This window comes from Pelophylax lessonae, assembly GCF_965119305.1.
Source record: "Pelophylax lessonae genome assembly, chromosome: 1".
Lineage (NCBI taxonomy): Eukaryota > Metazoa > Chordata > Amphibia > Anura > Ranidae > Pelophylax > Pelophylax lessonae.
The window spans coordinates 474,664,611-474,678,614 of NC_138768.1; the positions used below are offsets into that span (position 1 = coordinate 474,664,611).

General features: G+C 45.0%; 1 protein-coding gene across 1 annotated transcript in view; it reads left to right on the plus strand.

The window, feature by feature from the left end:
* Positions 1-14,004, plus strand: part of GRIN3B (glutamate ionotropic receptor NMDA type subunit 3B) — a 151,315-nt gene that overhangs the window by 104,561 nt on the left and 32,750 nt on the right. Inside the window, exon 6 of the mRNA XM_082262220.1 lies at positions 10,050-10,201. Within this exon, the coding sequence (XP_082118346.1) occupies positions 10,050-10,201 (152 nt within the window). The remainder of the gene's footprint in view (positions 1-10,049; positions 10,202-14,004) is intronic.

Consider the following 14,004-nt stretch of genomic DNA (forward strand, 5'->3'; position numbering starts at 1 on the left):
GCATTACAAGCTGGGCTAGTGTAGCCCCCCAATTCTTTTGTGAAGACTGAAGAGAAGAAATTTTTTAACACTTCCGCCTTTTCTCTGTCCCCTGTGGCCAAATTTCCTTTGTCGTCTTTTATGGGGCCAATGTGTTCTGGCCTCGTCTTCTTACTGTTTATATACTTAAAAATGTGAATCAAGATTACAAGAATTATTTGAAATCTTTTAACAGTGCGCAAAGTGTGCCTGCACAACAAGGTGATACAGATAAGGCCTGCCATTTGCTGAGACCATCACTTATCCCAAATTGCCCTTGGGAAATGATGGACATATACTTTATTGTGGATTTACCTCTCTCTGAAGGGTTTACTACTATCCTTGTGGTGGCAGATCAGTTATCCAAGTTAGCCCATTTCTTACCAATGGTGCGTACTTCATCTGCTGCTCAAACTGCACACATATTCAAGGAAATTGTGAGGAATCATGGACTGCCCAGTAACATTTTTTCAGACCAGGGAGTACAATTTACCTCCAGATTCTGGAGGGCCCTTTGCAAAGCTCTGAAGGTGGAACTTTGCTTATCATTTGCCTATCATCCTCAAAGAAACAGGCAAACTGAATATACAAACCAAACTCTGGAACAGTTCCTAAGTTGTTTGTCAGCCTTTTCTCAAGATGACTGGGTGTTGCAGAATTCGCATACAATAATTTAGTTAATTCAGCCACAAACCAGTCTCCATTCTGGGCCAATTACATTTACAGCGCAAGACAGATTTACCTTTGTGCCAGAGGCGTAACTAAAACCTTCAGGGCCCAGGTGCAAGAAACCATGAAGGCCCCCCCCCCCCCCGACCTATGGTCCCAGGCCTCTACCTCCAGGCCAGGGGTCCTTTACTCCCGTTGTGGGGCACTTTATTACAGCACTATAACGACCCCCTTCCTGCCGTCTTGCCCCCCCCCTCACGTTGGTAGAATGCCAGGGTCCAGTCGCAAAAGCAACCTTTGTGGCCCTGGTAGTTTCGCCCCCGCTGTGTATCACCTGTATTTAGATACTGCTAAAATGTTATAGATTTTACTGACATATAAGATCTGCACTCCCTGATTCCAAAAGGCTTTTAAACATGATGTTACTGATTGGCTCAGTGCGCGGACCCTGAGCTGATCACCAATGACAGGAGAACCAGCATACCCATTGCCAACCTCAGGAATATGAGCTGCAGTGGTGCAGGAGGAGAGCTCTGACAGCAAGTTGCTCATGCTGGGGACAATGATGGATGAACAGACTGACAGCACTGGGCTAGCAGCAGTTGGGAGTGGCGGGGGAACCAAGCCAGGCGGTGGATATCAGTACCAGCAGGGCTGGCGCAGGGATTTTTGTCTACACAGGTAAAGGTGCATTTTGGTACCCCCCTCTCCTCTCCACAATGCAACCCCCCCCCCCACACACTTTCTACAGTCGCGCTGGGACCTCAGCAAAAATCCCCATTTCTGGCACAGATCTTGTCCCCCAGGTCCTCCCTTCCAGCAAAAAACCCCTCCCCCATAAGTACTTTCCCCAGTTCTGTCAAAAACCCCACTATCCTAATCGCCTCTCCTAGTACAAACACCCCCCCCCCCCCCCAAAAAAAAAAACAAAAAAAATCCTTTCCCCTTCTAATACAGATCCATACTTCCCAACTGACTGTCCTAGTTTGGTGGGACCCTCCTGAGATACAGATTAAATCCTGTGTATCCAGACTAAGGGTCTGTTCATACCAGAATGCTGTGAGGGAAACCCACATCTTGTGTGTGTTTCCCACACTGTATTCAGAATGCAGTGCTGTAATGATCCGCCAGGGGTGTGTCAACTTAATGACTCCCCAAATGCAGGTCGCAAATGCAGTGTTTGCCTGCACCAGATTGTATGATCAGAAGTATCATGCAATCCAGTTGCAGTGCATTTTGTAAAGTAGAGCATGCACAGCTTTTAATGAAGATGGGCACAATTTCAGCCCATTCAAATGCAAGGGCTGAAATCGCACAGCACTGGGAAGGCATGTGAATCACACAGCAACACAGTGCATTCCTTTGTGATTCGTGGTGTGAGCCGGCCCTGAGTCCTGGAGCCCAGTGCTGAAAAAAGTTCCAGCTCTCGGCTCCACTAACTTGCCTGACAGGGGGGCACTAGTGTGGGCACCTGGGGCGATCGCCCTGAATCTCTAGCGAGGTGCCTGGGATCCCAGACACCACGATTGTCTCCTCAATAGCAGCCAGCATCTCTTTGAAGAAGAGGGACAAGTTGTCAAAAAAGGATGTTCACAGTGATTTGGAGGGGGGGTGCTGTATGTGCTAGGGGGCACTTTGAAGGGGAGAAAACTGGTGCTGAAGGGGAGGGGGGGTCGAATTTTATATTTAACCCCCCTTCTTGCACAAATTCTCTCCCCTCCCAAAGTGCCCCCTAGCACATACAGCATCCTCTTATCCCCCCCCCCAAATCACTGTGAGCATTCTTATTTGACAACTTGTCCCCCTTCCCCTGCAAGTATCATGTTGTACATTTCAGATTCAAAACAAACCTCAGATCAGCATGTCCTGTTGATGCTGTGTCCATTCTCTTCCCCCTCCTGTCTGTGTATAGGAAGACATCCGAGCTGAGGAGGGGGAGGAGCTTCAGTCTGTGTGTGCAGTGTGAGGCAGGAGGGGGAGAAAGGGAGAGGTGCAGCTGCCCTACAAAGTAATCGCAGCGTTTGGGACCTGAAACACCCCGCACAAGCTATGAGCAAGTCACTGTAGCCAAGTGAGTACCAGCAGTTTTGGAGCTCACCCTCCTTGCAGCCGCTACATCAGACGCTGGACAGGAAGTCTTTCATTGCTGTCTCCGGGCCCCCTTACAGTGGTGGAACACCAGGGCCCAGTCGCAAGTGCGACTGCTGTGACCCTGGTAGTTCCTCCACTGCTTTGTGCAAAACAACCATCGGGTACTCCAGGAGTCCATACAGGAGGCAGAGGAAGACTATAAAAAACACTTTGACAGAAAGAGAAGGGAAAACCCCTCCTTGAAGGTTGGAGATAAGATCTGTTAATTATCTGCCAATCTGAAACTCTACTGCCCGCCATTAAAGTTGGGACCAAGGTACATGGGGCCGTTTCAAATCAAACGGGAAATAACTCCTGTAGCATATGAACTACCACTTCCAGATTTTTTCAAGATTCATCCAGTGTTCCACATCTCCCTGCTTAAACCAGCAAAATCTGATTTGTTTCTGGGAAGGGTCGATCTGCCTCCATCACCAATAACAGTTCGAGAAGAGATGGAATATGAGGTGGAGTCAATCTTGGACTGCAGGAGACAGGGAAGACCCAGTACCTGATCAAATGGAAGGGGTATCCTCTTGAAGAAAGTTCTTGGGAACTTGAAGGCAATGTACATGCTCCAAGACTTGTTCAAGAATTCTGTGGCAAGTATTCTGAGAAGGTGGCAAAAGTGGGCATCCAAAGGCTGCCCGTCAGGAGGGCACTGTCAGGATACTGTTTGCAGCAGACGCTCACGAAGACCTGGCATTCCTGCCAGTATTCTACATGGCAGCAGGAATGCTTGCCCGGGCATATTGGATGCTTTAGGACATTCATGAATGCACGCTAGTACACTGAAGCACACTATCTTAGCCCGGACTGGTGCCAAATGGCCTTTATAAGGGAGCCAGCTGCCTTATGGGATCAGTGGTTGATTTTTGGCTCTCCAGTACATTTGGCCTGTGAAACCTTCCATCTAAAGGTTCCTGTTACTGGCTTGCCCTTGACCTGTCTTTTGCCTGCCTCCTGGTTTGACCATGGCTAGCTTTATGGACTTGCTCTTGCTGCTTTCCTGTTTGATTCTGGTTATCCTCCTAACTATGCTTACCTAGGTCCACATCCAATACTTGACTTTGGCTTTAAACTGACTTCTCTTCTGGCTCCTGTCCTGGCTTTGACCTACTACCTACCATGGGCACCACCTGTCTGCAGCCACTGTCTCAGTGCCTCAGTTGAACACCTGGATATCTCATCTAACAGCACTTCAGTGGAAACATCTCTCCAAGCAGTTCCAGCAAGTGACCCATGCTTCTTTGAACCTGACACCTCCTGTTATCACCTTCAGGGTTACCTGGAGCTTAGCCATAAGCAAAGCCCTCTCATTATTGGCCTCCAATGCCAGGTATGTGATACCAGGATACTAAGAGACAGTGCAGAGCCTGGGATCTTGTAGCCACAGACAGAGCAAAAAAACTAGCAAAACCATTATTACTAGACTAGTAAAATAATAATGTTTTCTAGCTCTTTACACCCTCTAGACTCCAATTAAAATAATAATGTTTTCTAGCTCTTTCTGCCCTCTAGACTCCATTTTTTTTTTGGAAAAAGCTTGGGGTGGAAGGTAATTTTTTGTTGTTCTCTGCCACTAACCTGTGCCCATAGCACTCTGTGCATTACCTACCTCTGACCACTGCACTCTGTGTGTAACACATTCCTGACCTCTACACGCTGTGAGTTAAATACTCCTGCACTCCAGTCTGTGATTTATGCTCTCCTAACTCCTGTACTCTATTACTTTCCTGACCCCTGCAACGCACGCTGCTGTCCCCTGCACGCTGTGCGTTATGCTCTCCTGTCCCAGGGGTGCATTTCCTACCTCTGTCCCCTGCACTCTGTGCATAGCACATTCGTGACATCTTCACACTGTGAGTTACATACTCCTGCAGTCTGTGTATTATCCTCTCCTGACCCCCTGCCCTCTGTGTGTTACCCTCTCCTAACCCCTCCACTTTGTCTAACACACCCACAGTTTGCTATGGCACACTGCTCGCCTTAGCTTACTATTCGCTGGGTGCAGGAGGCTAAACCCCACCCCTGGAAAAAAATGTATCGACAGTTCTGAATCTAATAAGCATTCTTCTTTCACAGCAGTTCTATATGGTCAGGTGCCAAAACAGAGTGGGTACAATATCAGAGCCTGGCAGGCTTCATTTCTCCTCTCACTCCTAATCCCAGTTGTAGTATGGTAAGCAATGGGTTAAGTTGCTGTCTGCAAAATGTTACAATTATGTATATGTCTGGGAGCTGGGTGTGGCTGAAGTTCAGTTTATGCGTGGTGTTCAGTGAATAAAGAAGCAAACTGTACAGCCTGGTCTGTGTTAATACACTACATTTTGGCGACGAGGATGGCTAGCTTTCTGGATTTACCGGCTATCGGACCGTTTGATGTGTCTGGAGACCACACTAGTCTCTCACAGCGCTGGGACAAGTGGAAGAAGGGATTTCAACTCTATGTTATAGCCACTGGAGTGACTGCACCTGCTCAGAAGAGAGACATGCTGCTGCATCTAGCTGGACCTCAAGTTCAGGACATTTTTGAAACCCTGGGAGCAACAGGGGAAGATTCAGACTATGAGACAGCCATGAATAGACTGAGTGAGTACTTTGAGCCAAAGAAAAATATTCCCTATGAAAGATATAAGTTTAGACAGGCTGTGCAAGAACTGGGAGAAACCACAGACAGTTATGTGACTAGGCTGAAATATCTGGCAAAGTCTTGTGATTTTGGGACTGTGACTGAGGAGATAATCAGAGATCAGGTCATAGAGAAATGCACATCTGTGCACCTCAGGAGGAGATTATTGAGAGAACCTAGTCTCACACTTACTAGTCTGCAGGAGATTGCAAGAGCCATTGAACTGTCTGAGCTCCAGGCTCTGCATATTGAAACCAAGGACACTGCATCTGTCAATACAGTCTCCAAACCTACCTATAATAATAAGAATACCTGGAGTAGAAAAGAGAGTTTTCCAAAGAGGACTTTACAGATCACCTGCAGTAAATGTGGCAGAGAGGGACACACAAGTCAGGACTGCACTGTGGTACAGAATAAAATGTGCTATGCTTGTGGAAAGACAGGTCATTTTGCAGCTGTGTGTAGAAGGAAAACCAGAGATAACAAAACCAAAGGACCATCAGCACAAGTAAATGTTATAGCTGAGGATAAAGAGAGTGCTCTTGACTGTGATTTTATATTCTCCCTGTGTTCTCTGCAAGCTGGGACATTAACCATTAAGATTGGAAATACAGATGTGTCAGTGCTGATTGACTCTGGAGCTACATGCAATGTTATGGACTTAGCTTCTTGGCACAGTCTTAATGGCAGAGAAAATCACCTTAAATTGTGTAACACCACTAAACAGATTTATACTTATGGCTCCAGTACACCACTACAACTTAAAGGCAAATTTTATACCTCTGTTCAAACACGAGACTGGTCCTTCATAGCAGACCGAATTCTATGTTGTAGATGGCACAGGGTCTCCTCTGCTTGGCCGTCAAACCGCAATGGCACTAGGGGTGTTAAAGATTGGCCATGATGTAGGCAGCGCAAGAGTGAATATGCTGTCTCCTGCTATTTCTGCATTGAAAGAGGAATTTAAAGATTGCTTCTCTGGGTTTGGAAAATTAAAGGATTTTCAGTTGGAGCTTCACATTGACCCACATGTAAAGCCCATTGCACAGCCAGTACGCAGACTTCCTTATAGCCTGAGATCACCTGTTGAGCACAAACTGGCAGAGCTGCTAGACCTTGACATTATTGAACCTGTGGAAGGACCCACTCCGTTGGTATCGCCGTTAGTTGTTGTACCAAAGGGCACAGATATTCGGATTTGTGTGGACATGAGATGTGCTAACCAAGCTGTGCAGAGAGAGAGACATCCAATTCCCACTATTGAAGATGTTCTACATGCAATGAATGGGGCAAGTGTCTTCAGTAAACTGGATTTGAAATGGGGTTATCATCAGATTGAATGGACCCCAGCATCTAGAGTCATCACTACATTTGCAAGCCATAAAGGTCTTTTTAGATACAAGAGGTTGATGTTTGGCGTATCGTCAGCACCGGAGGCCTATCAACATGTGATTCAGCAAGTGCTACATGGTTGTGAAGGCACGCATAACATTTCTGATGATATAATTGTGTGGGGAACAAACACACAGGAGCACGATGAACGTCTCCGTGCAGTGCTAACTCGCTTGAAGGAGAAAGGGTTAACATTAAATGAGAAGAAGTGCACATTTCAAATGAATAAAATGACTTTTATGGGCCATGTGCTGTCTGACAGGGGCATTGGTCCGGAGGACTGTAAAATTAAAGCTGTGTCTGATGCCAGAAATCCTGAAAACCCTGCAGAAGTACGCAGTTTTCTTGGGCTAGTGAATTACTGTGCTAAGTTTATTCCAGATATGGCGACTGTCAGTGAACCTTTGAGATTGTTGACTCGCAAAGCAGTCCCTTGGAAGTGGGGCCTTTTGTAACAAGGTGCATTTGATGAACTTAAGAGACGGCTGACTTGTGCCACAATTTTGGCTTATTTCAATCCTACTGCACACACCCAAGTTATTGTCGATGCTAGCCCTGTGGGGTTAGGCGCCATCTTGGTTCAGAGACAATGCACAGGCGATTACAGGCCTATTCAGTATGCAAGCAGATCCCTTACTGATGTAGAGAGACGTTATTCTCAGACCAAGAAAGAAGCTTTGGCTGTTGTTTGGGGATGTGAAAGGTTTCACACCTATCTCTACGGCCTTGATTTTGAAATCATCACAGACCACAAGCCTCTGGAAGTGATATATTCGCCACGCTCAAAACCATCCGCCAGGATTGAAAGATGGGTTCTCAGATTGTTACCATATCGATTTACAGTGCGGTACAGACCTGGACCGACTAATGCGGCAGATGCACTTTCCAGATTGCCTCAGTCTTCAGCACCTGTTCATAACCTAGCAGAAGAGTACATTCGTTTTGTGGCTACTAACGCCATGCCTCAGGCATTGACACCGCGGGAGGTTGAAGAATTGTCATCTGTGGATCCGGAAATTGCTCGGTTGAGAAAATGTGTAAGACAAGGGGTTTGGGTGGATTGTGACCCAAGCTATCACAGAATCAAACAAGAGCTGAGTATTGCAGGACAACTAGTTTTACGTGGCAATCGTATTGTGATGCCTAAAGACTTACGGAAACGTACATTACATTTAGCCCATGAGGGCCATCAAGGCATTATACGCACCAAATAAAGATTACGTGAGAAAGTCTGGTGGCCAGGAATTGACAAGGATGTGGAACGTTTGGTTTCTTCATGTCGAGCATGTCAGTTGGTGGGCAGCAAACCTAAACCAGAACCAGTAACTCACACTGTTCTACCTGAGGGACCATGGGAAGATTTAGCCATTGATCTGTGTGACATTCCATCTGGACACCATATTTTAGTTGTTGTGGACTATTATTCAAGGTGGCAAGAGGTGGTAGTTTTCACTAAAGCTACATCATCAACTGTAATTGAGGGGTTGGAGAGCATTTTTGCATCTCATGGGTTGCCTAAACGGATTGTGAGTGATAATGGTGCCCAATTTACTTCTCAGGAATTTCAGGATTACCTGAAATCAAATCATCGTACAACTCCATACTGGCCACAGGCTAATGGGGAAGTGGAACGCCAGAATCGAACCTTGCTAAAAGCTTTGCGTATTGCTCATTTAGAGAGAAGAGACTGGAAAAAGGAACTGTGGCGTTTTCTTTTAGCTTATCGCACAACTCCGCATACTGTCACTGGAGTTAGTCCTGCGGAACTTCTTTGTGGTCGCAAATTCAGGACAAAATTGCCAGACATTGGGGGTCATCCTACGAGTCAGAAACCTTTTCGGCATATTGATGAGGAAAGGAAGATCCGAGCCGAACAGTATGCAAACCACCGCCGTCATTGTCAACCTAGTGGCCTTCAACAGGGTGATAAGGTGTTGCTTCAAAATGATCGGTTTAACAAACTGGCTCCGTCCTTTGAACCTGAGCCTTATGTTGTAAAGGAGAAAAGAGGTACTCAAGTGGTTTTAGAGGATTTAGATGGACACACAAAAGTGCGTAATTCCTCATTTGTGAAGAAATTTATTGAGCCAGAAGGTCAAGTATCGGAAGACGGCGAAAAGGCTAAGGGTAGTGATGGTACTGCCAGTGATCCAGACTTCAATCCACAACCATCCACATCGGAATGGCCAAGAGAAAAACGAGCAACTAATCCACCGGCCTACCTTAAGGACTATGTGTATAGTCAGGAGTTTATAGTTTAAATTTTTAGTTGTTCATCCATGCATTTTGTTAATCTTATTAATCCGTTGTGCATGTTATGTTTTATTCAAAGAGAGGAGGGAATGTAGTATGGTAAGCAACGGGTTAAGTTGCTGTCTGCAAAATGTTACAATTATGTATATGTCTGGGAGCTGGGTGTGGCTGAAGTTCAGTTTATGCGTGGTGTTCAGTGAATAAAGAAGCAACCTGTACAGCCTGGTCTGTGTTAATACACTTCACCAGTATGCTGTGTATGACAAAGATACACTATCTCAGTTTGTGTCAGAGGCATAACTTGCAAATCTTGGTGGAACATTTGAGAGAAGTGGCTGCAGGCAGCATTAAGACAGCACAGACACTAATATCAGTCACAGAAAAATAAAGAAGTAAAATTAGGCCTTACCTAGTGCCTCAAGTCTTTTCTGAATTTTGATTATTTTTTATGATAATGGTTTCTCTTGATTAATGCTGTTATACACTATACGAAAAATCGTTCTAAATAATTTTTTAAAAACAAACACTTGGCCATGAGAGCAAACGATCGTGCCATCATGTAATGAGCGATAAATCGTTCAATGGACATAAATGAATCCGTTTTTGTTTGTTTTCTCACATATACCTAGTGCAAACAGTTTGGACGAAAAAAAAATAAACCTTTTAATTTATCATTCGTTCTGCAGAAAATTTCCAAACCTGTCCATTTTTTAGTATAGTGTTTGGCAAGCATAAAGAACATGTAAGGAATAGACTGGATGCTTGTGCTTCGAATATGTGAAATATATGACAATTTTTTTTTTTTTTGACAATTCTTTATTTATGAAAATGAAATATGAAAATAATTTAAAGAGTTGTATCATATTTTTCTAGTCACTTTTTTTGTGAATTTGAATTAATATTTGATATGTGTAAACCAATTTATTACATATTTTCATGTCTTTCAATTTTACAGGATATGGAATTGGCTTACCCCAAAACTCTGCCCTAACCTCTAATATTTCAGAGTTTATAAGTCGTTACAAATCATCTGGATTCATGGATACTTTGCACGACAAATGGTACAAAATGGTACCATGCGGGAAGAGGGTATTTGCTGTGACTGAGGTAACAATATTTTTTTAGGGCTAAATATATTGCCATAGTTTACTATAGAATGTAAAAAGTTGCTCACATAATTTAGAACATATTCAGCTTTCTTCAGGAAACTGGATACACTATAAACGTAGATGGATAAGGGAAGCAAGTGAGAAAAACTGGCATCAAACATGTACAGTAAAAAGACATTTATCTGTATCTGCTTTTTGTTTATGGATGCAATGTGGTGGGTTTACTAAAGGCAAATAGCAAGTGTAGTTACACTCAGTTTTCAGAGAGCTTAGTGTAGCAAAGTTTCCAGGCCTGTGGCCTGATGTGGGTCTGCCATTAGTACCGGAATCCTCTCCAGCCCATGTGAGCTGAGTCCCTGGATGTGACAACTGAAGCAGCGACCACTCCGTCATCTTTGTTTGTGGTTTTTTTTATAAGTTAAAGGGGATGGGAGAAGGGAATGAGTGGGATACTCCTTTAGGCTTGAACTAATTACAGTTGGGACTTTGATCCTGAAAATGCCCGTTGGGCCAGCCGGCGCCAGTCAACGCTCACTAATACTGAGTACACACTGCAACTTTATAGTAGTGCTGAATCCTCGACTGAAAGTCCAGAAGATCCAGGACTGAAAAACTGTAGAACTCCTGACACTGTTAGGCTGTACAATTCACTGAATACTGTCCCCCGCTTAGGCGAGCTTGAGGTAGCATGAAGTAGAACTCTGCATATCTGTACTTGCAACTGACACACTCTATACAATTCAGGGCCCAGATGCAGGTGCCCCCTTGACTGTAACTCTTCAGGCTCCACTGACTATGTACCCCCTTGGTAACTTCAGGGTCTTCAACCTAGGTACCCCCTTTGCAGCTAGCTGACACTGGATACCAGAACCTCTTCCGGAGTTGTCCCCTCTGACTCTAGGCAGACCCTCAGGGGCAATCCTCAGTACTCACGACCTGTGTAGGCTTTCCTGGGACTGGACCCCTCTCGCTCTCTGCAGGCTCTCGGCAGACCGGATCCCCTCAGCTCAACTCAGCACTCTCTGGACACTCAGGCGACACATTTTGAGATATCCTCTTCCTCAGACAGGAGGAGAGACAGCCGTACTCTCCCTCCTGGGACTCTGCTCCTGCCAAAGACACATGCCACGCACTCCCCCCCAAACTTATATCCACTCCCAGAATCCTTTGCGGCCTAATCGGCCTTCTGGGGTAGTTACAAGCTGGGATGTGTCCCCCTAATTGGGCTTCCCACACTGCCCTATGAGAATCCGCTCACAGGAGCCATTGGGAATACTTCTCCCTTCAGCAGGCACACCTGGAAGCCCTGACACCCTAGCCAAATAAATCACAGCCCTGCTGTTAGGCAGACAAGGCCCACTATGCATTTACCTAGCACCTACCTGTAGGGTGCTACATTAGTAAATGTGGTAAAGCTCTGCTGATTTCCATCAGCCAATCATATGCAAGCAAACATTTTTTTTTTAATTTCCCTTGCACCTGATTGGGTATTCTTTAAAAAGAGAAACTTCACCGCATTTACATGTGTAACAGAAAGTTTTGCATATGTACAGTAACAGACCTCCAAGTTACATAGTTAGGGTTAAAAAAGACACTAGTCCAATTAGTTCAACCAATAAAAAAGAGAAAAAACACACACACAAATAGAAAACCTCCACACATACTATCCTATACCCATAGTGGAAGTGCTCTTGGCTACTATAGAAATTAGCAGCATTCATTGGCGGTAATACTGGTATTTTCTGACTAAAACATAATTTATTGTTAATGGAACACATCTAGGGTTCACAACATTCTGTGATAGTTGGTCATTAGAAGTGTAGCACCCTCTAGTGTGAGTTTAGTCAAATTTAAGTTTAATACGTATGGTAAGTTATATGAGTCAGAAATTGGGTCAAGGTTACTGCAGGTCAGGCTGGATGGCTGGGCAGGTCTTTGGTACCTTCCCCTGGATCTAGAAGCTTGTAGAAGCTTCTGAAAGTTAGCGGGCGGAGGCCATGAGGTCCTCATCTACATACTTAGTGAAATCGGACCAATCCCCAAAATGTCCTTGCAGAGTGATTGGATCAGCTCTTTAATATGACAGAGCCTAGCCAGCAGGAGATCGTGTGGAAGATGGAGTGTTGAGGAGGCTGTTGGTGGCTTGGGAGGGGACCCCTGGGTCTGGGCCTCCTCCCTCCAGGCTGGGATCAGGCTGGCTTGGAAAGATCATATCAGCATTATGGTTTGAGAAGGAATCTTGTCTAGGGAGCAGTAGGGAGCAAAGAAGACAGAATGAGTACATCAGCAGGGCCCCATGAAGCGAGCTTTCAGGAGGACAGAACTGTGCTTAACCCTTTCTATCTCTTGCCCTGGGAGCTCTTTGTGGCAGCCAGGTGAGCTGGTAGACAAGCAGCTCGGAGGGCTGGAAGTTCCTGCAGGCAGTGGATCTGGCACCAGTTCACATAGGAGAAGAGATACTCCTGCATGCAGTTTTTGTATATTTATTTTTATTGTTTTTACCTCCTGCATGCAGTTTACAACATATTGTGCTACTTTTCTAAAGGGGACTAAGAGTTCCAAATCCCCAAGGGACTTTTTGCTGTGGATTCCTAAGGACTTATTGTGACTAAGAAGGAGAACAGTCCAGGATCCTTACTTTGTACATAGGAAGTAAGTTGTCCCCATTAATTTTTCGTCAAGTAACCCCTCTACCTTATCCAAGTTATTACCCCTAATAAAAACAACAAAAACAAACCCAGAGAATGACTCCTTGTGTTCAGATGCAAGTGAAAAAATACATGGTGTCTGGCTGTGCAGGAATAGGGGAGACAGTTACTAGCAGCCCTTATGGAGGTAGTGCTACATAAGAGGGGCACCTTTAAGTACAAGGTATTTAGGCAAAGGCCCCTGCTATGCCCCCAGTTCAGATGACCATAAAGAATCAATATGCTATATAAACTGATTAAAGTTTAAGCTCACCTTTACAGAAAATCTGTAAGGTGAACTTATACTGGATCTCCTCCCCATCCTCCTCGGGCCCTCTGTACCTCTGTACCAGAGTCCTGTGATCCCCTGCTGTCAGACGCTGCTTCACTGGTCCGGGGATTTGAAATCCCCGCAGCTTAATTTCCTATCTGTACCCCTCAGTGTGTACGGATAGCAGACATTCCAATTGGTCAGCACCATTGCATAGATGGTGCTGACCAATCAGAATCTGCCTAACCCATCCTGTCAGCACAGGAAGAGAGGAGAGAAAGCCAGGAGGATTTCAAATCTCTGGACCTGTAAAGCAGCGTCCTGGTGCCTGACAGTGGGGGATTACGGGACTCCAGTACAGTGGGACCAAGGGGGAAGGGGGCCAGTGTATATTCACCTTACAGATTTTCAGTAAATGTGAACTTACTCTTTAAAGTTACAAGTGCTTTATTCACCATAGCTGTTCTCCATTAAGCATTTATATATTAACATACCTCCTTTAGACCTTGGTCTATCCAGCCACTATGGTCACCTGCTGAATAAGCATTCTCCACAGACTCAGAGCTCAGCTCTCCAATAAGACATGGCAGTTTAATCCAACATAGTTTTACTTGTAAAATGCAGTACATGAAATGTTCATTAATCATTTGAAGAGTAAATAGACAATAATCTTCTCAACCTTATGCCTGCTATAAAAGCTGGTAGCTTACTAAGAGAACATGAAGAAGAAGGGAGGTGTCTATCTAAGGACTAAGCTAACTAGTCTCAACATGCAGGGGTTCTGGGTTATACCACACAGAAATACAGTAATAAATATGTTGTAGTAACACTGAATTCCCAGTA